The sequence below is a fragment of the Dromiciops gliroides genome, chromosome 1 (genome assembly GCF_019393635.1).
Source record: "Dromiciops gliroides isolate mDroGli1 chromosome 1, mDroGli1.pri, whole genome shotgun sequence".
Lineage (NCBI taxonomy): Eukaryota > Metazoa > Chordata > Mammalia > Microbiotheria > Microbiotheriidae > Dromiciops > Dromiciops gliroides.
This window is the reverse complement of record NC_057861.1, coordinates 6,012,960-6,037,730: the sequence shown is the minus strand read 5'-3', so window position 1 is coordinate 6,037,730 and position 24,771 is coordinate 6,012,960. Positions and strand designations below refer to the sequence as shown.

The window sequence follows — 24,771 nt, the reverse complement described above, 5'->3', positions numbered from 1 at the left end:
GATCTGGCTCTTCTTAGCAATACAATGCCAAAAGACTCATGATGGAAAATGCTCTCCATATCCAGAGAAAGAACTGTGGAGTCTGAATGCATATCGATGCATACTATTTTCACTTTTGTTGTTTTTTCTTTATTGTGGTTGTCCCCCCTTTGTTCTGATTCTTCTCTCACAACATGACTCGTGTTGAAATATGTTTAACATGATTTTAATGTATAACATATCAGATTGCTTGCTGTCTTGTGGAGAGGGGAAGGAAGGGAAGGAGGGAGAAAATTTGGAACTCAAAATCTTACAGAAATGAATGCTGAAAATCATCTCTACATGTAATTAGGAAAAAAAATACTATAAAGAAAAAGAAGAGACCCCCACCCCCTGCCCCCAGAACAGCTGTCAAGCTTGGCTCATTTCGCTATTTCCTGAAATGGGCAGGAGGTCTGTCCTCATTTCTGGCCAGCCTGTCAATGAGGTCTTAAAGTTGAACACGACTGTACTATGAGCCAGAGGCGAGAGCACAGCCCCGAAGGTGCAAGGCATCCAGGTATGAGAGCTCCATTGAGGAGGGCTGGCAGTGACATGCCCAGAACTTCCTCCTGCTCTCATTTTCTAGAGCTGGGGTGGGGGCAGGGAGAGGATGGTTGGGGATTATTGAGACAGAAGGATGAGAAAGCTTAGCTATGATCAGTGTGTGTTGGCTCAGGAGGTGGCTACCAGCATCATTTGCATCAGTAAGCATTTATTACGTACCTACTATGTGCCAGACACTGGGGACACAAGGAAAGACAAAAATGCTATTTGCTCTCAAGGAACACACATCATGATAAACAATAATAACCCCATCATTTAAATAATTATACATGTAGTTCTATTATAATCTATAGTTTATCTTTTTCCTTTTTTTTGGTGAGGCAATTGGGGTTAAGTGACTTGCCCAGGGTCACACAGCTAGTAAGCGTCAATCGTCTGAGGCTGGGTTTGAACTCAGGCCCTCCTGACTCCAGGGTCAGTGCTCTATCCACTGCGCCACCTAGCTGCCCCTAATCTATAGTTTATGATTTATAATCGATGGAGGAGGGCAGGGGTGGTGGTGGAGGAACAGAACAGGCTCCTTTGTCTTCACGGCAGAACAAAGAACCAGGCCAAGCTCTTGTCATCTATAGCATGTAGACGTTACTCCTCCATGGACAAGAAACAAAGATGTTTTTACCAAAAGGGTTTGATTTTACCCAGAAAGGGGAGGCCATGGGCCTGGGGAACACTCAGATGAGCAAACTCTCCAGGACCACTGGAGAGCACCTGATCTGCACCAAGGCACCCAGGGGTGAGGTCAGTGCCTTGGCCAAGGTCACTTGGACACGACGGTGCACAGGAGCTCAGGAACTCCTGACTCTGAGGCCAGTGCTCACTCCCTCCCTCCCTCCCTCCCTCCCATGCTGGGCTGCTGTTGCTCCTAAGATGCTCACATCTCACTCCAATCCCTAAGGGGCTCAGAGACCTCTTTGCTATAGTTCCCTTTTACAAGGCCTTGTCTATGGGTCTTTTAAAATTTTTTTTTAGTAAGGCAATTGGGGTTAAGTGACTTGCCCAGGGTCACATAGCTAGTAAGTGTTAAGTGTCTGAGGCTGGATTTGAAATCAGGTACTCCTGACTCCAGGGCCGGTGCTCTATCCACTGTGCCACCTAGCTGCCCCTCGTCTATGGGTCTTTGCACATGGCATTATGGGAATTCATGAACCTGCAAACATCATGAGTCCAAATGCTGAGCCTGACTATTCTCCCTGGCTAAGCCAAGGTCATCCTGGCCACGGGCCAGGAACCCTTCTTGGCCTCAAGCAAAGAGGGCTCAGCCTGCCCTGGGACAAGTGAGCACACACTGGTGACCCTTGTTACTATCTTCTTGGGAAGAGAGGCCAAGGACCAATGAAGGGGCACCCACACAAACATGCTGGGTTCAGTGGGGGGATCTGACATGGCTGGCCAGCCCCTTGTGGGTGAGCAAGAGCTGCTCTCGGCCTCTCTATCCTTGGCAAGGCATCCTTAGCCCCACCTTCCCAAGGCCAACCAAGGGCAAACATCCCTACCCTCCTCTGGAAGCACATTCCCGTGTGTATCTCCCAAGGGCACTGGTGCCCTGGGTCATGTGGCGCCCCACTGCTGCCGCCCAGACAGTGACAGTGTGCCAAGCGCAGGGGCTCAGGTTAGAATGGGAGAAGGGCCCAGGAGGATGGAGACCAAGCTCAGTCTCAGGCCCGGGGACAGTGGATACACAGGGGAGGGTGGAGGAGTTCCCTGTAGGCCTCAGCTCCCAGCAGCCCCAACTCCACAATTGAGGCTTTGCCTCACCAGGCCCTTGGCTTACCTGAAGGGCGAAGGACTTCTGCGGGGCTGGTGTTGGCAGTTTAAGAGCTAGTGCTGGGGTAGACACACAGAGGGCATCCTTGTCAGCCGTCAGTGGGGACTGCAGGGGCCAAACAACAGAGAAGGGTCAGTGAGCACCAGGCCTGGGGGTGCAGCACGAGGGCCATGACTCACCCTTCCCCGATGGAAGGTAACTAAGTGTGCCCTCAGTGCCAGGCAGAGCATAGGCAACTTATAGAGGAAAAGACCAAAGTTCAGAGCGGGCCAATGGCGGTCATTCGCAATCACAGAACCCAGCGTCAGAACTGTGTGACCTCGGTGACTCCCTCAGCCTCTCTGGACCTCCCAGGTCCTTTCTGGCTCTACGTCTCACCCTGCACTCTTACTGGTCACCTGCCGGACATAGGTCCTCCCCCAGCTCTCAGGATGCAGTCTGTGCTCCGGGCAGGGATGCTCCTCTCTGCCTCCTGCAGAGGCTGCTGCCCCAAGAGGAAGCCTGAAGCCAGCGGCCACAGCACAGCACTGCCCCAGGCCCTGAGAGGAGGCCACGGAGGGTTCCTCAGAGAGCACCCACCTGTCCTCAAGGCAACCCCGGGCTGCGTGGTGCTTATAGGTGAGGTAAACAAGCCTCAGAGGGGTCAGCCGGCCATGAGGGTCTAAAGCCCTGGAGGCCGCGGCAGCCTCACCTGCACAGACAGTGCCACAGGCAGGAGGCGCGTGTCCTTGCGTGGGCGGCCCTTCTTCTTCTTCTCCACAGTCTCCCCTTCGAGGTCCAGCTTCCGCTTGGGCAGTGAGGAGGGCTTAGAAATCGGGATCTTCTCGTCGCTGTCGCTGCTGCTCTCCAAGATGTCCTTGGGCTTCGTCTCTTTCACCAAGTTCTGCTCTTTTAACCTAACACAAGGATGATGAGCCTCTGTTCAAATGAAGGCCCAAAAGATGGGGGGCTCCTGCAGTAGCTGGGGGTGCACTCCCACGGTCCCTGCTTCCCCCGCAGCTCTTGGCTACTTCCAAAACTCAAAGCCATCCTCAAAGAACCAACACGTGCCACTGAGTTAATTCCAAAGAATCTTCCTGGGCTCAGAGGCAATATCTAGTGAAGCGGCCCAGAAAGAGGAGCCATCCTCCTGGCTTGGAGAACTTTGAAGCCTGTGGCAGAGCTTTTCCTACCACTCCCCTAATGCATGGGGGAAGAGGGGCTGGATGTGAGATGGGAAGACCAATCTCACGGCACTGCTGCAGCCAAAAAGGGAAAAAAATGCAAGCGTGAGGCAACAGGCCCAGGGTCCAGATGGGTCTTCCTGACACACACCTCCCGCGACAGGCTTGAAAATACTGCCAGGGACCGGGCAGCCCCTGGGGTGTCCAGGAGCCCCCAGAGCCCAGGGAAGCTGGGAGAAGGAGCAGAGACCCCAACATTAGAGCAGGAAAGAGCATTTAAGGGGGTGAAGACACTTTGGCCACAAGGCTGATGTTCTTCCTGCTATGACCACAAGAACCATAAGAGAAAGGAAAAATTCTGTGGGTCAGTAAACAAAGGGCCAATCTTTCTACAGCCAGGCTGGGCCCAGTGCAGAGAGCCAGGCACAGGGGGTTCTGGGAGAGCACTGGTCACAGTCTCTGTTAACTGTCTGGAAAATGGGACCAATCGCTTTTCCATGAATGTCCTCCCCAGTCAGCTCTGAGTTGGGGAGTGGCACCCTCACCTCCCCAGCTCTCACACCCCCATCCCATTTTCTATTCTCTACCCCTTCCCCACTCCTCTGTGAGTTTGCAGAAACAGACGATGGCCCTCCTCTGGACCAAGGGCCAGCCCCTTCCCTCCCTCGGGGGCCCCCTCCATATCTCCCCACCTTCCATCTCTTCTCTGATGTTACCCCTCCATCGGAACAAACTTGCCCTCCTCTCCAGCAGTCACCTCATCTCTCCGTCTTCTCCCCGAGTGACTGGCTGCCTCCACTTCCTGCCCACACCTGTGCCATCTGACTTACACTCAGTACTCTCTCCAGCCATCCCTTCTCCTGGCTCTCCTGGCCTCCTCTGGTCTCCCTGAGGCCTTCTCCACCCCCCTGGCTGGGCTCTTTTCCCTGTCTTTGCTGCTGGCCCATCTTCATTCTCTCTCTTTCAGGCCCTCAGCAAGTGTCTCTGTCCGGGCTCTCTCTCCTTTCTCTACACTGGGAAGCTCATCAGGTGCCACGTTGCTAAGATATCTCTGTGCACCTAAACCTCCTTACTCTCCAGAGGAATATCCCTGCTGCCCTCGTGCCATCCAGGCTACCATGGATACTTCCCATTCCATTTGACCCCAACAGAGGGACTCCTGCCTGTCAACTGCTCAGCTCCCAAGGCCTGACTCCCCAGCGGTGTACACGTCCCTCCATTCGCCCCCCAGGCCCAGCATTGCCTGACCGGGAGCTCTGTGAAGGCACGGACCACATCATGCTTTACAGTCATGTGCGCAGAGGCCATAGCACAGCTTCCATGGCTCCTGGAGCTGTGGCAGTGCATGCCTCTGTGGGCCCCACAAGCCAGAGGAAGGCCGAGGCAAAGGGTCCACCCACCTGCCTGGACCTTCTGCCCATCTATCTCCCTGTGCCTTACCGGTCCACAGCAGTCTGGTTCATATTTGTGATGGCAGCAGTCCCAGTCCCTGAGGTGGCTTTGGATCGTTCGGTGAATCGGGAATCAAACGCTTTCATTGGTTCGATCTTGGAAGGGGTCGTTAACACAGAGGACGAGGATGTGGGGGGAACGGCTGCAGCCGAGGTAGCATTTACACTGAGAGAAGGGAAGAGAAGGAATCAAACAAAAAGGAGTAGGTGACAACCTCCTGGGACGACAAGTGTAATGGGTGTCTACAAGGAAGAGATCCGCCAGTGCTGAAACCTGCCTCTGTCTCGGGGTCCTTGAAGGTTTGGCTGCCCCAGCAGGCTGGTCAGAGTGCATCAGAGGCTCTTCTCAATACTATATAGAATCTCTTCCTACAGAATGTTCATCCACTTTCACTTTTCAGGTTTTTTTTTTTTTTGCAATGGGGGTTAAGTGACTTGCCCAGGGTCACACAGCTAGTAAGTGTCAAGTGTCTGAGGCCAGATTTGAACTCATGTCCTCCTGACTCCAGGGCTGGTGCTTAACCACTGCGCTATCTAGCTGCCCCCACTTTTCAGATTTAAAAAAATGTACATTCTCTAAGAACTTGGTCTAGACAAGGTGTTTTTAAGTCATCAATATGCTATAATATATGAAGATGCCAAGAAACCCAAACCTTTCTAAGTTGGGTTGGCTTGAAAGATAGTCCATGATAGAATAAACAAAAGGTAGTAAACAGCTAGGCTCAAGGGCCTGCCATGGATCCTGGTGATCTGTAGCTCTCTACCTGGGTGGAAAAATCATCTTGCTTGCTTCCCTTCTCCATCTTGGGCCACCTTCCCCCTTCCATGTGCTCCCTAGTGAGCCACGGGCTGCTTTGGATCTCAGGGATCTCATCTGTATGATGGTGCCAATGGTCCCTCCTTGCGTCACTCAGAACGGTGGGGAGGGCAGAGAGTGCCACAGAAATGGGAGCTGTATCATCAGGATTAGCCCTGAATCTTGTTTTAACAGTGCCAATCACCTCACTTTTCTGAAGCACACTCGACCGGCTACTGTACCCACCAAAGGTGAGACAGGTGGGAAGCACCCGGAACGAAGGCTGCCAGAGGTACACTCAGGTGGCCACTAGAGGGCGCCAAAGTGTACAGTGTGCAGGCCTCCAACTGAGTTCAACTATGACTTCAGGCTGGGTGACCCTGGGCAAGTCTTTTCACCTGTTTGCTTCAGTTTCCTCATCTACAAAATGGCGGCCATAGTAGCACCAACTTTTCTAGGCCCTTGTGAAGCTCAAAGATGTTCATAAAAAATCCTTAGTACAGTGCACACAGTAGGAGCTTGATAAATGCTGATTCCCTTCTCTCTTCCCTAAGCATGAGAGCAAGCCCATATCAATGGGGATTTAAGTTTCCAGAAATGTGCATGACACTAAGGCCAACTACTCACCCCCCCCCCAACGGGATGCATTCACATGCAGGAATGGAGGGATGTGTATGCGAATATTCACCTCAGGCAGGGACAACCTAGGAACCCAAAGTCTTACAAGAAAGAGGCCCGGTCCTGTAAGGTAGAGCCCCAAAGGTACAGGAGAACCTCCACATGCCTTGAAGTTAGAGGACGTGGATTCCAACTGCAGCACTTTCGAGAAGCATAGTCTGAGCCTCAGTTTTCCTATCTATCAAAAATGGGTCTGACCACTTCAGTCACTTATTCGATAAACTCCTAAATTCACGTTCTTGCTCAGGATCCAAGGCCCCCCTTTCCTAAGAGCCCTTTCTCAGCCCCTCTTAATGCCTCCCTCTCTCAACCATCTCTAATGCACTCTATCCGGTCTACAGACGCCCTCTCCCTCCCTAGGTCATAAGCTTCAGAACAGTGGAGCCCCCCCACCCTTATCTTATTCCTTATGTCCCCAGCACTAAATCCTGCAGAGCTGAGGACACCTCTCCTTCTGCCTGCAGACCCTGGAACATCACACCCTACTAGACTCCTCTCGGCCAAGGACAAGCCCCACATCCTGTGCCTTCGCACCTTCCCTTCCTGAACAGGCAACTCAGAAAACACCTTGTAAAACACCTTCTTTCCCAACACCTCCAGCGGGTACAGACACATCTCCTCAGACACCTGGTCTTTATCCTGTTTACAAACTCCCCGAGTCATAAACCACAGCTTGTTCAGTGATGGGCATCGCCTTGATTTCCAATTCTTTGCTATACTTTCTTTGTCCATCTTTACTTGAAGGTTGCCTTGATTAATATTAAGCCCCCCCTCCCCCATCTGCCCGTCTTCTGATTTCCCCATTTTCCTGTACCCAACTCTGTGTGGGAGTTTTCATCTTGGGGTTTCTTTCAGGAGGCGACCAGAATACTTCTACTTTGCCATCTGCTTCTAAGAGATCTGGGCAGTTTTAGGATTTCTTGAAATACCCTGTCTAGGTCATGGTGTTCAGGGAGTCCAATGATTCCTTTTTCCCTTCTATTTTCCAGGCCAGTTGTTTTAGCTATGAGACTGTTGGTGGTGGTCAATTGTTTCAATCATGTCCAACTCTTCAGGACCCCACTTGGGATTTTCTTGGCAAAGATACTGGAGTGGTTTTCCATTTCCTTCTCCAGCTTATTTTATAGATGAAAAAAAATGGAGACAAATGGGGTTAAATGACTTGCCCAGGGTCACAGAGCTAGTAAGTGTCTGAGACCAGATTTGAATTCATGAAGATGAGTCTTCCTGACTACAGGCTTGATAATTTTTCCCCCCCTTTTCTGTGTGTTGACTTTTAAAAATACTCCTTTGTCGTGAACTGATCCAACCATTCTGGAGAGCAATTTGGAACTATGCCCAAAGGGCTATGGGACTGTGCATAACCTCTGACCCAGTAATACCACTACCAGGTCTGTATCCCAAAGAGATCATAAAAAAGGGAAAGGACCCACCTGTACAAAGATATTTATAGCAGCTCTCTTTATGGTGGCAAAGAATTGGAAATCATGAGAATGCCCCTCAATTGGGGAATGGCTGAACAAGTTGTGGTATATGAATGTAATGGAATACTACTGTGCTATAAGAAAAGATGTACGGGCAGATTTCAGAAAAACCTGGAAAGACTTAAGTGGACTGATGCTGAGTGAAGTGAGCAGAAACAGGAGAACATGGTACACAGTAACAGCAACATTGTGTGATGATCAACCATGATAGACTTAGCTCTTCTCAGCAGTGCAATGACCCAAGACAATTCCAAAGAACTCATGATAGAAAATGTTCACCACATCCAGAACGAAGAACTGTGGATTCTGAATGCAGATTGAACCAGACTGGTTCTACTTTTGGGCTGTTTTTTCTTCTTCTTTTTTGAGGTTTTTTCCATGTGTTCTGATTTTTTCTTGTACAACATGACTAATGCAGAAATATGTTTAATGTGATTGTACATATATAACATATAGATTGCTTTCAGTCTTGGGGAGGGAGAAAAAAATTTGGAACTAAAATTCTTATGAAAAGAAATATTGAAAACTATCATTACATGTAACTGGAAAATAATAAAATACTTGTCTCAAGGAATCACTGGCTTCTATTTGGTCCATTCTAATTTTCAAAGAGTTTGTTGCTCGAACTAGGTCATGTACTACTGCCAAGCAGTTAATTCTCTTTCCAATTCTTTCTTCCATAAGTCTCATTTCTTTTCCAATTTTTTCCTCAAGCACTCTCATTTCATTTATTTTTTTGAATTAAAAAATTATTTTTTTACTGAGGCAATTGGGGTTAAGTGACTTGCCCAGGGTCACACAGATAGTCAGTGTTAAGTGTCTGAGGCTGGATTTGAACTCAGGTACTCCTGACTCTAGGGCCGGTGCTCTATCCACTGCGCCACCTAGCTGCCCCACTCTCATTTCATTTATAAAACATTTTAAACTTTTCCCCCCAATCTCTTTCTGGAATTCTAGATGAATCTGTGCCCAATCTTTTTTTTTATTTTTTATCCTGAGGCTTTGCTTGTAGACATTTTGGGAGTCATTCTCTTTTGGGTTTGTGTCTTGACCACCCCTGTCACCACAACAGCTTTTCATCGTGGGATTCTTTTTGCGTTTGCTCATTTTTTCATCCTACTTTCTGACTCTGGACTTGATGTTAGAGCTGGGTTCTATGTACTTCTGGAGGGAAGGTCTAGGCTGGTCCTGCTGCTGCTTTCTTTGGGGTGGTGAGTGTTATGTTACTGCAGGCTCTCAGGGACAGGCTAGGGATCTGTCTGCTCCAGCCTGAGCTCTGCAAGTTCTTGACTTGGATTTGGGTCTGAGCCACAGCAGATGGATGCTGGCCTTAGTACTATCAACCAGCTGAGAAGTTCAGCTGGTTCAGAGGGACAGAACTATAGGCTTCCCTTTGGTCCAGGAATCCCACCCTGTTTATTCTTCTGCAGTCTTGAAATTAGGTTAGTACTTATAACAGAGACCTTGCTCTGCTCCCAGGGTCTGAGCCACATTGCTGCTGCTAGCTTCTTGCCACTTATTCTAAACGGGCACCTCCTCTGTTTCCCCTGGATCTGTGACCCAGAACTAGGCAGTGAGCACCAGAATTGCCAGCTGGAATCTTTTCTTCACCTGGCGTGAGTTTAGGCTCAAACTGGGACTTCTCTTTGCCCAGGGGCACAGCCTCCATTGTTCCTGGCCAGACCCGGTGCACAGAACTCTCTGTAACTGTCTACTAATCTGGGTTGGAAAAATGACTCGTGGTTATTTTGGGAAGGATTTCCTGACCTGGATTCAGCCTGAAACGTTTTGTAGGTTTGTTTGGAAGAGTTCTGTGGGGGAGCTCCACCTCCTCCTGGCACATAACTATTAAGGATGGAGTCTTCTTTGAGTCAGCTCTGAATCCATCTGGTGATGCTCTTGTTGAGCTGGTGCCTCTCCATCTTTCCCACAATCACCTTAATTTCCTATCTACAAAGGAGATAACCAGGGTAGCTTCCCGGCCAGCTTTTGTGGAGGACAAGCTGCATCTTGGTCCTTGAAGCCTTGGTCACTAACTGGCTCTGCTAATAGACTATTCTGGACTTTTCCCAACAATCAAAGGGATGCTCCCTAGCCAGCAGTCAGCTGCAGACCTTCCCTTTTGTGAAACAGGTCAATGTGGCCCGGGGCCAGTCCCAAGAAGCTCTTCTGTCTCCACAGACCCCACTGGCATCTACATTCCACTCCAGGCAGCTTGGTGCTCTCTTTGCTTCTCCCAATGGCCATTATTGTTCTCACCTTCCTATTCTCCTTGAATAATGAATGAGCAGCCCTGTCTCCTCTGGCATCAGGGATAGTCACCCCACCCAGACATGAAGACTGAGTAGGGACCACCCCTTGTCTCTCCTTTCTTCCCCCAACAGAGCTAACCCTTCTCTGCTTGTCCTTGGTATTGCTTCCCAGTCTCAGCAGATGAGGAACTCCTAGCGTGCAGCTCTGCTTACAGCACTGGGTCACCCATCTGTGTCAACTGTGTTATCCACCCTTGTTTCTGTATCTTTAAAAAAATCTGAGTGGGGCCTGGAGCTCTCTGGGCATCCACATGATTTTTTAGAAACTTCCTCTCATTGAGAACAGTGCCACACACAGAAATAATTGAGGCCATTCAACACTTCCTCTTCTCCCCTCCTCATCATCTCCTATCACCTAGGTGTCTTCTGCCCCCTTCCTCCTTCACTCATCTCATGTTGTCACCTCACTCCTTACCAAGGCTACACCCTCCTTGTACTTGTTACTTGTTCAAGTGATCCTACTCTATCCCCTCTCCACCAACACACTGGGCCCTCTCTCTGTCATCCCCACTCTGTCACTTATCTTCAGTCTCTCCCTCTCTACTGGCTCATTTCCTATCAGCTACAAATATGCCCCTGTCTTCGCAACCCTGAAACAAACCCTTACTTGATCCTTCCCTCCCCATTAACTATCATCCTATTTCTCATCTGCCCTTTGTAGCTAAACTCCTGGAAAAGGCTGTCTAGGACACAGCTTCTTTTCTTTCTTTCTTTTTTTTTGAGAGGCAATGAGGGTTAAGTGACTTGCCCAGGGTCACAGAGCTAGTAAGTGTTAAGTGTCTGAAGCCAGCTTTGAACTCGGGTCCTCCCGAATCCAGGGCCGGTGCTTTATCCACTGGGCCACCTAGCTGCCCTGACATAGCTTCTTAAACTGTGGGTTGCAACCACCTATGGGGTAAAATAATGGAATGTGGGTGGCAAAAAAGACTGGCAACAGTTGGGCGGAGCCAAGATGGCAGAGGAAAGGCAGTGAGCTCTCGAACTCATGACACAATCACTCCAAAAAACACTGAAATAATGCCATAGGGCAATGCCTGAAGCAGCAAGACCCACGGAAGAATGTACTGAAATCATCTTCTAACCAAGAATGACTTGGAAGGTCAGAAGGAGGGAGCTGTATGCTGAGACAGGAGGGGAGCCCAACCCCACAGTCAGCCTAACACAGATCCAATCCCAGGAAGGCCTCACCAGAGGAGACCCCCAGAGTCTCTGAATCAGCTGAAGCACCAGTGTCGTCTGGAACTAAGCTCACAGTCTGGTGAGAGGGCTGAGCCCTGGGCAGGGGGGAGACTACAGGGGTCTCTGCTGGTGCTGAGGCAGAACTTGGGTTTTTCACCCCTGCTGAGAACCAGGAGGTAGGCTCGAGTAGCAGTGGCCCTGATGGGGGAGGGGCACAGGCTGGTCGGAGCTAACAACCACAACACACAAAGCTGGTTGATTAGCAAGTTGGTCTGGGGTCATCTAAGGACCAGGGAACAGGCCAGGCCAGTGAAGAACCTGATCCTCCTTAAATCATACCACCTGGGACTTCTGAAGCTTGGGATACTGCAGCCTGGAAACAGTGCCCCACTTTAAGGAGCTAAAAGTCTAGTAAAAGAAAGGCAAGATGAGCCGACAGAGAAAGGTGAGGACCATAGAAAGTTTCTTCAGTGACAAGAAAGACCGAGGGGCACCCTCAGAGGAAGATGTCAGTGTCAGGGCCCCTATATCTAAAGCTTCCAAGAAAAATATGAATTGGTCTCAGGCCATAGAGGCTCAAAAAGGACTTTGAAGATAGAGAGGTAGAGGAAAAAATGGAAAGAGAAATGAGGGCGATGCAGGAAAAACATGAGAAAAAACAGTAAAAGGTTATGTATACCTATTTTATATACCTATATACCTGGGGTCGCCTAAACATTTCTCAGGTGAAAAGGGGTTGCGAGTGGGAAAAGTTTAAGAAGCCCTGCTCTAGGTCACCCACAACAGGGGCCTCCACTTTCTCTCCTCTCACTCTCATTAACCCTTTACAATCTGGTTTCCAGTCTCACCATTCCACTGAAACTGCTCTCTCCAAAGTGACCGGTGAATGGGCTCTTAACTGCCCAATTCAGTGGCCTCGTCATCCTCGTTCTCCTTGGCCTCTGTGCAGCCTTGGACACTGTTGGGCACCCTTTTCTCCTCGATAATCTCTTCTTTTGGGGTTTTCAGGACATCCCTCTCTCCTGGTTCTCCTTCTACCCATCTGAGCACTCTTGTCTTCTTTGCTGGACCTTCCTTCAGCTCACACGCTCTGACCATAAATGTCAGGGCTCCATCTTGGGTGTACTTCTGTCCCTTTATTCTACTTCACTGGCTGATCTCATTGGCTTTCATGGATTGAATGACCACCTCTATGCTGAGGATCTCTGCCCATGTCCAATCTCACATACCCAACTGCCTTTCAGATGTCCTGTAGATACCTTAAACTTAACATGTTCAAAACAGAACTCACATATCTCCCCCCTCCCCCATTCCCTACTGCCATAGAGGACAACACTTTCGTCCAAGTCCCTTAGGCTCTCAACCTAGAAGTTCTCCTGCACTCCCCTCTTACTCTCTACCCCCAATTTCCAAGCTGTCACCAAGGCAAATTGACGTCAGCTCTGCAGCATCTCCTGGTCTGCCCATACCCAGCGGAGGTCCTCATTACCTCAGGTCTCCTCCCTTTCCAGTCCATCCCCCAAAGAGATCTTCCTTAAGTCTGATCATGTCACCCGCCACTCAACAGACTCCAGTGATTGATTCCCTATCACCTCCAGGAGCAAACACAAAATGCTCTGTGGGGCACCCAAAGCCCTTCAAACCCCATCTTCTTCCCACCTTTCCAGGCTTCTTATTCCTTACATACTCTTCAATCCACTGACACTGGCCTCTAGGCTGTCCCAGGAACAAGAAACGCCATCTCCCAACTCCAGGCATTTTCTCTGGCCACCCCCTACACCTGGAACATTCTCCCTCCTCTGCTCCAACTACTCATCTTCTGGCTTCCTTTAAGTCCCAACTAAGTCTTCTCCGAATCTCTCTTAATTCTAGTGTTTTCCCTCTAATTATTTCCTATTTATCTTGTATATAGCTTTTACCCCCCACACATGCATATGTATATATGTAAGCTATATACAAGATAAATAGGAAATAAAGATTATATCAATATATCTTCATATGTTATATATATATATATATATATATATATCTCCACCCATTCATCTATCTATCTGTTTGCACACTGTCTCTCCCACTAGATTGTAAGTTCCTTGAGGGCAGGGACTGTCTTTTGAATCCCCAGCTTTAGCACAGTTCCTGGCACATAGTAGGTGTTTAATAAATGGTTGATTGATAATAGTGATGGTGAATTTCTATTACCTATACGCCTTCTGCAGTTCTTTCTGCCAAAAGCAGAGGCAGTTAATAATTTCCTGATTCAGCATAATAATTTCATCCTTCAATAGGAGGAAAAACTAATAAGACGGAAAATCTCTTCTGATCTCTTTCTTACCGACAAGGAAGAGCTAGGGTAGAAGCAATTAGAACTTTGGAGACAAGGCCAGACTAGCTAGATGGCTCCTTTGGGAAAGCAGATTTGAACAGATTCAGGGTCAGAAGAAGTAGAATCCGCTACTTGCCCTTTTTCTCCCAGAGCTGAGTTCTCTTTTATTTGGGAGAGCTTCCCATACTTCTCAGGCTAATTGTATCCTGTAGAATTTCAGCTCTGGGAGAAAAAGGACAAGTTGCAAAAAGGAACAGAAGTGCTGTGAAATCAGAATGACCCTGGTCACCCCCAGAGAAAATACAATATGAGGGTGGAGTAGGGGGTATTTGGGGAGGTGGGACAGGGGGAAACACGACAGTTTCTGTCAGACCTTCTTTCACTGTGTTGATTTTTTTCAATGAGATGGTTTTCTTTCTCTTTTGAAAAAAATTCTGTTTCATAACATCAGCCAGTCAATAAGTGTTTATTAAGGCCTTGCCATGATCCAGGCCCTGTATTAAGTGCTGGGGAACCAAATAAAGGCAAAAACATGGTCCCTGAGGAGTAGTTCTCTGGGAGGGAGAAGGGGCAGGAGCCCTTGAAATACGCAGGTGATGTAAAAACAAAAAATATCAATAAACATTAAAAAAAAATCTGACTGATGCGGATATTCAGGAAACTTACCAATTTAAATGATAAAAATATAAATACAGAAACCATATCACACAGAAGAGGCAGCTATGTGGCACAGGGAACAGAGCGCTGAATTTGGAGTCAGGAGGTCCTGAGTTCAAATTGTGCCTCACACTTTACCTCTGTGTGCCTCAATTTCTTTAACTGTAAAATGGGGATGATGATAATAGCACCTCCTTCACAAAGTTGTTGCCTAACAACTCTGAATAAGAAGATACTTGTGAAGGGCTTAGCATGACACGTGGTAGGTGCTTAATCATTGTCCGTTTCTTGCCCTCTTTCTAGGGAACATGGCAGGCAGATTAAGGAAGGCCAGCCTGGGGGAGCAGTGCCTCTGCAAGGCCGAGTTCCCTAACCTGTCCAGCACCAACTCCTTTGTGTCAAGCTGCGTCTTGACTCCTCCCCACCCCACAGGCAGCTGCTAATGAACCCCTTTAATTACTGACTTCCTCCATACATATTTAGGCTGACCTTATATGCATACACGTTGTTTCCCCAGAGGAATGTAAGCTCCTTTAAGACAGGAACCAACACGTGTTTTTTCACATTTCCAGCCCTGAGCACTTCAGGCAGGGCCAAGGAAGGAGGGAAATCCCATGGGAATCCTATGGGGTGGGTGAGGGGAGAAGGCCTGCTGCTCCCAGGGGATGGGCAATATAGAGCTGAGGATGAGCTGCTCAACTCTGCTCCAGAGAAGCATCTTTGGACTCAGAAGCACAGAAGTCATGAAATGGGAGTCCACTGCCAAGGTGAGGAGAAAATGGTACATGAGTGAGTACCTTTCTGCTCCCAAGCTTATGGGCCTAGGGGCATTCTGCACCATCTAATCCCAAGGGGGTCTTTCCCTCTCTCCCATTCTCCATCCCACTCCCCACCAGTGCAGTCCCAAACCCTCTCTTCTCTTCTCCCCTCAACTAAGCAATGTCCTCCTCAACCTCTGGCCACCTCTTGGATCCTTCCATGAGTTCTCCCAGCTCTGCCCTCCCTTGGTTCTCCATCACCTTTCATCCCTAGACCATGGCCGATCTGCTGCAACTCTCAGTCGCAGGACACTTGCTGTCATTTTGACCTCAACAGTTTCTGCAACTGAATTACTATCTCTATATTCAGTCTTAAGTCACATACCTACAACTGCCTTCTGGATATTTGGAAATGGAAGCCAAAACAGAACTCAAACCGTTCCCCTTCCCCACTTCCCCTCTCATTGCTGAGGGAGTGCAGCATCACCTTCATGCCTGAGGATCTCTACCTTTGTATTACCCTTGACCCCTCATTTTCTCATACCTTGTGTCACCACTCCCCTCTCTCCATCTCTGGCATCGACCCCTGGGCTTCACTCACACAGGCACTCCCGAGGACCATTTCCAACTACCAGTATGATTTTCCTCAAGTGCATGCCCAACGGTGCGATTCTCCTACTCAAACTCCCAGTTTCCTGTCACTGCCTAGCTTTTCTATTTCTTCCCAATCTTGGCTCAACTTCCCTTTCTAAGCTTATTATATCTCATCACTCCCCTTATTCCTGCACTCGACAGTCCAGCTTAACAGGTCTTCTCTTTCTTCTTCAGGAACAACGATCCATCTCCCATCTCCAGGCTTTTGTGCCACTTGTTCTGGATACCAGGCACGTTGTCCCCCACTCCCTTCTACATCTTAACTTTCCCACTTTCTTCCAAATCTTACCCACCTACAAAGGGTCTCATCATTTACCTGGTAATGCTTGTGTGCATGTTTTCTTGACATTTATGAACAAGGTTTGCCATCCTGAGAGAATGTGTGTTCTATGAGGCAAGAAATGCTTGCATACTGTTGGGGCCTAATAAAGGCTTGCTGACTGACTGACTGATCACAGGGTAAAGACCTGACAAATGTAACTGCTGAGTCACAGGTGAAGGGAAAAAAAGATCATTCTGATGTAGGACAAAACTCACTAAAAAATCAAAGCTATCCAAAAGGTAGAAAGGAGCTGGAAAGGAAGAGAAAGGAATCTCCTCTCAGGAGAGGTGCTGATGCTAAGGCTTGCCTATGACAAGGTGATGGGGAGGCGGTAGAGATACTTGCTTAAGAATGGGGGCAGCTAGGTAGCATAGTGGATAGAGCAATGGCCATGGCATCAGAAGGACCTGAGTTCAAATCCAGCCTCAGATACCTGATAGCTTAAGTCCCTTAGCCCTGATTGTCTAAAAAAATAAAATTAAAATAAAAACAAAGAAAGAACAGACTGGTGAAATGAAGTGGCCAAATATAAACAAAGGATGGGAAAAGCATTGATGGCGGGGCTCTCTGAAATCAGAGATGACATTTCACTTCATGTGCTAACATATGTTAACAATGGGAAAAAGACCAGCTTAACAATGAACAAACCAGGGCATGGACCAAGAGACTGTGGCCAGCTCCTTCAGATCTACCACGAGCTGGACCCCAGAAGGGGAAAACCAGGCAGCATCCCAACTTGGAAGATGCAGCTTCCAGTGTTCTCTGTGATGCAAAATCCCTCCCAAAACTAAGCACGTTGTCACTATTCCCCTGTGAGCCTGTACCACTGTACACACCACATACCTAACAGAATGGCACTGCACAAGGCACCATGGGCAGCAGAACAAGGCTGTAGGATGTGGCCAACAAGGGACTGCACCCTGGCAGCGCTGGGAACACACAGCCTCTGGTCATATGAATAGAATAATTGCCACCTAAAGGAGACGGGAGATGACGAGACCCGAACCCAGGGAGAATGTCTGGAAGTGAGACCCTGTGGCATGATGGGAAAGCATTTCCCAATCTGAGATCTGGGGGCCAAAGCAGCTGGCTTCTCCTTGAGAAGCAGCCTCTTGCACATACTGACCTGTCTTTACCGACAGCATCCCCTGCAGGTTTCAGACTCGATGCCACGGGCTCCAAGGAAGGTTTTGACGTGCAGAGGGAGTTGGTAGCATTGGAATCTAGCGCCATGAGCTGCTGGTTACTTTGAGAAGACAACATGGAGCCCGCCAGCGATCCCGAGAGAGGAATACTATTAAAGAAGGCCGTGGAGAAGTCCCTGCACAGAAACAGAGCAGATCCCTGAGACCGAGCAGCGATGCTGGGACAAGTTTCCTCCCTAACCTCTCATGGGCTTCCATCCCACAACCCATCAGCGTGGAAGGAACCAGGCAGTAGGAGCCTCTGTCTGTCTCTGTGTGACACATGAGACTCAGAGTGCAAACCCAGCCTGGTCACTGCGCTTCCCTAAGTGGAAGCTCCACCTCCAACCCAAAAGGGCAGAAGGGAACTCCCTGATAAAGAGAGGAGAACCACTGATCCACACGCACCCCAAGCTTTTTTTGTGGAGGCTCGTAACAACACCCCATGTTTATATGGCCCTTTTCACTTTTGCAGCTTAAAAGTCCTCTCATCTGGGCTGTACAAGATACCACAGAATCAAGCAAAAGCAGAGCAGAAGTATCTTTGGTCCCATTTCACACATAAGAAAACGGAGGCATAGAAAAGTTAAGTGCCTTGTCAATGGCCACAGACAGACAGACACCCCCCCCTCCCCACTAGGTCTCTTGACATACAGGTCTCGACACGTAACATTGAATCACTGGGAGACAAAGACAGCTTGGGGGGCAGGGGGTCCTGAGGAAGGCACTGCCAGGAAGCCTCTGGGCATGGGCAGCGTGTCATCCACAAGACTGGGATCTTGAGAGGCAGGGATGGACGTCCATCCCAGTGGATGCAGGAGCAGCCGCATGACGAGGTCACAGCTTGGCCTGGGCCGCCTGTGTTGGTCAGGCAGAACTTGTGCCCCAGCCAGCCAGTGCGGTCAGCCTCATTCACCTGCCACCCTGACCAAGGGCCAAGAGGACCCGTGGACGATGCTTGTTAGCTCCAAGCCTTCCTCGAGCTGGCCGGCAGCTACTTCCCCGGCCTCCTTCCGCACCTGCTGGTCCCATGCCTGGAGTGCTCCTCTTTCTTACCTTCACCCTCAGAATGACTCAGGGGCACCTTCTCCTTTAAGTCAGTCTCGACGCACCCCAAATGCCACTGAGCTCCTGGTCAGAACCTCGTACCTCTTGGTTATCTGTCCTACCAAGCCCCGTGTCCATACATGTGGTCTTCCTAGAGGAATGCAAGCTCCCTCAGGGGAGGCATCACCACCTTCCTGTTTTCCCCTGGGGCACTAAGTGCATGTAAACACCTAAGCTCCCAAGAAGCACTCAATGAACGCTTATCCGCTGACTCATGGAGTCTTCAAACATTTATTAAGTGCATACTGCATGCCAAGCCTGGACTGGCCCTGGAGACAAGGAAGGACAGAAGGGAAAGTCCTTGGCACAGCCGTCACCTCTCAGGGAAGAAATGAGGACAGCATCTGTAGTGGCACCACCCTGGGCCCATCAGAGATCTCAGTACAGAAGCGTGAGGCGAGGCGTTCCAGCCTTCCTGCTTCCCAAACTACAAGGGGCACGTGGCTCGCTCACCAAAGCATGACACAAGGCCCCATATCTCAGGGAAACGACGACTACAAGAGTCTTTTCTACTGGAAGCCGCCACCCCCTTCGGCCATGGTGTCAATGGAAACCTTAGGGAGGCACGTCCAAGGAGGAGTTCCCAACCCCTGGATCCCCTTTCTGTCACCTCCAGTGCCCTGCTGTTCCTTTCCATTTGGGAGGCAATTGATGTAAGTGAAACAAAGCACTTCCTTACCTTTTCTACAGGAGCACTGGGAGAGGCCTGGCTGCGAGGAGGCCCTTTGGTCCTTTCCCAGATGGGACATTCTACATTCTATACTCTAAGCGAGAACCCTCCAAGATCTAACGTTGCGCTGAGACTGCTGGTTCTCATCTCTGGCATTCTCTGTTCTCAGGCCCTTCTGACTGTGATGCTGCATGTTCTAGGACCCTCCCAGCCCAGACATTCTACCAAGAGGTTTCACTGGACAAGAGCTAGCACTCTCTTTAGCAGGGCACGGGGTCTGGGCCTGGGGTGACCAGGCTTGATTCTCCCCCACCTGTCCCTCCTGACAAGGTAGAAGCAAGCTGTGCTCCCAGGCAGGGGACACCAGAGCACAGCCAAAGGCAGCTGAGCAGGTCAGTCAGCAGGTGTCCCTCTGCACAGCTGGGTGCCACCTCCTGCCTCTCAAGGGCTTGTACCCAGTGTCCAAGCGAGGGCTTGCCAGAAGGATCCTGGCACCCAGGAGTGAATCTGGCAGCAAAAGGCCCTGTCGGCTGTGCATGCCAAGGGAGCTGTGGGGGGGGTGAGCCTCCTGGCTGCTCAGGTGTATGGGGGCTGCCTCATTTACGAGTGAAGAAAATATTTTGAAAAGCCTAAGACATGACATACATTTGGTGCCACACCAGTGAATGGAGAGAACCTGGCCTTGGACCTGGAAGACTGGCCTGGGGTCTGGCGCCAGCCCAATCACTGACCGGCTGTGTGACCGTTGAAAGCCACTTTGTCTCTCTGGGCCTCAGTTTCCTTAAACCCCAAATATCTCCGTTATCTATTTCACAGGATCCTTGGAAGGAAAAACACTCATGATCACCAGCCTCACCCCTCATCACGGTCCCTCCTGGCCCTTGGATGGAAGGCTACTGAATTCTATCGATGCAAATGGAAAAGTCAACTCGAAGCCACGTTCCGGGGCCTGGCCGTGGAACAGGCTGGGGGCAAGTTGGCTGAGTGCCCAGTGCGGGCAGGCTCTGCAAACCGCTCTGGGGGGAGCAGGGGATCCCGACCTCATCAGGAGCCAGAGCTTCAGGCTCACATCTAGTCAGCACAGCTACTCAGCTCCCAGAGGGAGGGTCCAGAGGGGAGGGTAAGTCCTCCTCCTTCTCCTCTCTCCACGAGCCTGCACACTGGCCTCTTACCTGGACCAGGCGTCTTGCTCTACATGTGTCTGAAGTGGCAGGGAAGCTGGTAAATTCAGGACACAGAATATTGGACTAAATATAGGTCATCCCTGAATTGAGGCTGCGTTGAGCCCCTGAGAATGAGACGGCCTTGAAAAAGAACATGCATTCTCTCTTCTCTCTTAAAAACCCTCAATTCTAGATGACAGGCTTGATACACACTTGGGGGAGAGTGTGCTGTAGATTCAGATCAATCTGTCACACAAGAGGCCTCTATTCAAGAAACGTTCACAGACTATCCAGCCACGACAGGCTACTCTGCCAAGTCCAAGTACGGCTATGTGGCTGGAGGTCTGAGACAGACGTGTCCGAGCTGGATGCACCTCAAAAGACCAACCCAAATGGGAATAAGAATCCTCTCTACAGCCTCTTAGACAAAGGCTCTGTGGACTTTCCGTGATGGGAGACTCAACTATCTGCTGCCTTGGACCATCAGGGAAAGTGCAAGGCCACCCCACAGATCAGTCCAGAAGGAGCTTGGTGGGCCACAGAGAGTGGCCTGAAGGCATGGTCCCTTCCTGGCCAAGTGCTGAGGATGACGGGGTGTCATTCAGAAGAGGAAATGGCACTGACAGGGCCCAGAGTCACAAGAGGGATGCCCAGTGCAAAGGGTACCAGGATTAACGTCCCTGTCAAGAGTCTCGCTTTCCTGTTCTGTGAAGGGGGACGGTAAGAGGAGAGAGGGCTGCCAAGGTCCCATCCCCATTCCCAGGATTCTGTGGCTATCATTAAAACCTAGGAAGAATGGAAGGCACGTGGGGTGACAGCGGCCCTGAGCTGAGGTAAACACATAGCATGGTGAGGCTGGCTGTGCACAGGAAAGCCTGGGCACACCTGTGGCTTTGCCTCCATCGGGTCCATGGGCCCGAGTGTTTGGCTCTCAAGGGCAGGTTAAACTGAACGAAAGTCAGAAAACCTTCCTAAACCATCTGGGTCGGCATGCTCGGTGACAATGGCTAGCAGAGAAAGGAGGCCAGCTGGGTCCTGGGGCAGAGAACCTCGCTACTCCCGAGGTGGGAGAATGCAGTGGGGATGAATGGAGAGACTCTCCATCACATCAAGACCAGAGGACTCCAGGAAGGCCACACACAAAGAAGACTTGGAGCCGTTCTCCAGGCAGACCCCACAGAGAAGAAGATGAAGGCCTCCACAGGTAACAGAAAAAACTAAAACCTTGATGAATACCCAGTGTCCAGCTGAGCTATACAAAGGGGCGTGATCCTCCTCCGGCCGTCAGCCGTCCGTGTCTCCACTTGCTTCTTTAATAGGTTCTGCCGAGGAAAAGAAATACAAATGAAAAGGAATCCCGCTCTCTCTTCTCCCCAAGTACTGCAAAGAGGCTGGACTGAGCCCACAGTGAGGCCAGGATTCGCTTTTCTTCCACCATCCTGAGCAAACTGATCTTGCTATGCCAGCGGGGCACAAGCTGCTGGCTCCCTAAAATCTCCCCTTTGACTTTCTGCACATTTAAGGGCCAAGAACAGTGGGCCACAGCAAGCCCAGGGAAACCAACCTGAGACAAAAAACGAAGGAGCTGACTAAAGAAAGGTGAGCAGATCTGGGTCAGTGCCTTCCTTCCCAAGGCCACAACATAAACAGGAATTACTCAAAAGATCCAAACCTCCAGGAGGCTCTTGTCAGAGAAAAATCTGTGTTTCCAGAGAGACTCTGGGGGTGTCCAAGGGAACTTAAGTTCCTTCCTTTTCCTATCTTCTTAATCTTAACCAAGAAACCAAACAAGGTCACAGAGGGTCAGGTCCTCTGAGATCAGAGCTTCTTGCATTGGGGTTTGTGAACCTGTTTTTAAAAAAAACATTCGGGGGGGGCAGCTAGGTGGCGCAGTGGATAAAGCACTGGCCCTGGATTCAGGAGTACCTGAGTTCAAATCCGACCTCAGACACTTGACACTTACCAGCTGTGTGACCCTGGGCAAGTCACTTAACCCCAATTGCCTCACACAAAAAAACCCAAAAAAAACATTCTGGTAGCTCTATTTGAACAGTGATAATCACCTGTGGAATTCTGGGTATATCTTAAGCATTTAAAATCCCCAATTCTAAGAAGGTCTCCATTAGCATCACTGTCAAAAGGGGCCAGGACACCCAAACAAGGAAGACCTCCTGCCCCAGATAATGACAGCTACTGAGGGCTCTGCCTATCTGTGGGAGAGAGAGGCCCAAAAAGTTGCTTAAAGGAATCAGAGTCAGACACACGTGGGCTCATCCCTTTCTTCCTTCTCTGACTCCAAGTTCTGACTGCCCTGTCTCCTTCCACCCCTGCCATCCTTCAGCACAGAAGCCCACCCACTTGCTGCTGCCTCCCCAGGCAGGCCCTCCACACTTTCTGCCTGGGTTAACACCTCCTTGCTGGCATCTCTGACCCCGAGGCCTCCCCACCGCTCATCAGCCTCCTCCTCTGCTGGGCCTGCTTCCACGCCAATCCTCATTTCTCCCAGACTGAACCTCATCATTCCTGCCCTTTAAGGTCCAGCTCCCAGGCTGGCCAGGCAGCCCTGCCTTGGCAAGTCTAGACTGAGCACGAAGCTCTGAAGTTCTGCGACAGAGACAAGGAACCACAGCCCTCAGCCCTGCAGTCGGGAAGCTCCCGGGGTGGCCCCAGCGCACGCCTGGCACAGAGCACTGGCCCCGAGAGGGAAGCGGCTTTTGGCGCTGCCTCGGTGGGAGGGCCTCGGGCTCAGGCTGAGACCCACCTTCCTGATGTCTTCCAGGCTCTCGCCATTCACCATGCTGGCCACTTTGGGGCTGGAGCCAGCTTCCCGGGCCGCTGCGTTCTTGTGGCCCAGCTGCTGCTGCTGCCTCTGCTGGTACTTGAGCATCTCGGGGTTCTCGATGATGGTGGTGGGCAGCTGAGCCTCCGTCATTACCGCAAGGCTCTTCCCATAGGTGGACTGGTGGATGTGGCTCTGAGAAGGAAAAGAGGCTTTAACGAGGAAGGCTCTAAAACATGTGGCACAACCTCAGGTACTGCTGCAGATCAAGACGCCTGCGTCGCTGAAGACCAGCTGCCTCCAGAGGCCCTAAAAGCTCCCGCACCTTCGGACTGCCCCCACCACCTGGTGAGTGGCAGTGTTACCATCTCCATTGACAGAGGATGAAACTGAGGCTCAGGGAGGAGACGGACTTGCCCAAGGTCAGGCAGGGAGGTGAGTCTGCTGTGGCCTGCTCCTTGCATACCATCAGGCACATGAGGCTGTCACTGATGTCAAGGGGAGAAAAGGAGCCCAGAGCGCTCTCTGGCTCAACCCAAGGGTCCATCCTAGAAGCTCCCAGGGCCATGGGCCGCACTGCTGGCCCTGCTTCCTCCTCCAGGCAGCCTGGCTACAGACTGGGCCTCAGCAGGTGAGTGAGTGCGGGCACTGCCAGCCTCCCCATCCTCTCCTCATGACCAGGAGCCACTACCTTGGAGGCTCTAATTGATTCCTGTCCTCTATGGCCTAATCAATAGCACAGGCTCCAGAGGATGCCTCTGCCCGTGGGAGCTCCTGGAGCAGGGGACAAAGCCTGAAAGAGCGACTCTGCTGGGGTCAGAGGTCTGGGGGGTTGGGGGCGGAGCTGAGGGCAGCTGTCCTGAAGTACTGCCCCCTGGCTGTGGCTCCAGCTCCAATCTACGCTGCCCATGGCTGTCAGCTCGGCTCAGCCCAGCCTGCAGAGCGAGCGTCTACCAGGGGGCAGAGCTGAGAAACCACAGCCACGGCTGGTCTTGTAGAGACCTCAGCAAGCGCAACATCCTGGAGAAACCTCATCCTGCCCTGGGAGAGAGCATGGGACGGGGCAGGGAGGTACTGGGATGATCACTGAGGAAACGCCCTGAGGAGGCAAGCGACTCGCCTTCAGTCTGCCAGCCCCAAGGCCTGGCATGTGACAGAGCTTAGAGGGAGCCCAGAGGAGGGGGCACCGGGAAAGGGGGATGTCTGGGCCCTTTGGAGCTGGACATAAAACAGGTCCAAGGCCTGTAGGTCCTTAGCCTGGCCCCTCAGTATGGAGGCTCAGAAAGAGATCCCCCTGAACTGGATTAAAGGAGTGGTCGCCCACCAAAGCCCGGGGTACGCCTTATGGGCGGGGGGGGGGGGTGTTTACGCCTCTTGGAGATGGAGGGGTGTTCTGGATCCATATATCTGAGTCTCGTCTCCCCAGACACATTACAAGCTCCCCTGGGAGTGGGCTGTAGATCCGGGGCACCTCCTGTGGCCCTGGGCAGGGACAATAGGCTGGAGAGTCGTGCTAAACGTTTTCTGTTCTCCATTGAGAAGGGCAAGGAGGGGAGAATAAATCGGGAAATGGAGCAGATGTAAACCCCAAACCTATCCAGGTGCTTGAGGACTAGAAGCACCCTCTGCTTGTGTCTTGTCACCACGCACAGAACCCTCCCTACAGGAAGCCACTCTCCCAGGGGGGCAGGAGAAAGAGGAGGAGGAGGGGACACTAAGTCAGGAAAACCCCTCTTTATTG

The 24,771-nt window shown here is 50.7% G+C and overlaps 1 protein-coding gene across 3 annotated transcripts in view; it reads right to left on the bottom strand.

The window, feature by feature from the left end:
• The window catches only part of LOC122734708 (protein HIRA), an 86,728-nt gene that overhangs the window by 11,153 nt on the left and 50,804 nt on the right, over nucleotides 1–24,771 (bottom strand). For all 3 annotated transcript variants that reach the window (XM_043975721.1, XM_043975720.1, XM_043975722.1), the window contains 6 exons: nucleotides 23,013–23,225; nucleotides 21,488–21,573; nucleotides 17,254–17,448; nucleotides 4,954–5,130; nucleotides 3,042–3,246; nucleotides 2,357–2,455 (listed from right to left, as the gene is read on the bottom strand). In XM_043975721.1, the coding sequence (XP_043831656.1) occupies nucleotides 2,357–2,455; nucleotides 3,042–3,246; nucleotides 4,954–5,130; nucleotides 17,254–17,448; nucleotides 21,488–21,573; nucleotides 23,013–23,225 (975 nt within the window). The remainder of the gene's footprint in view (nucleotides 1–2,356; nucleotides 2,456–3,041; nucleotides 3,247–4,953; nucleotides 5,131–17,253; nucleotides 17,449–21,487; nucleotides 21,574–23,012; nucleotides 23,226–24,771) is intronic.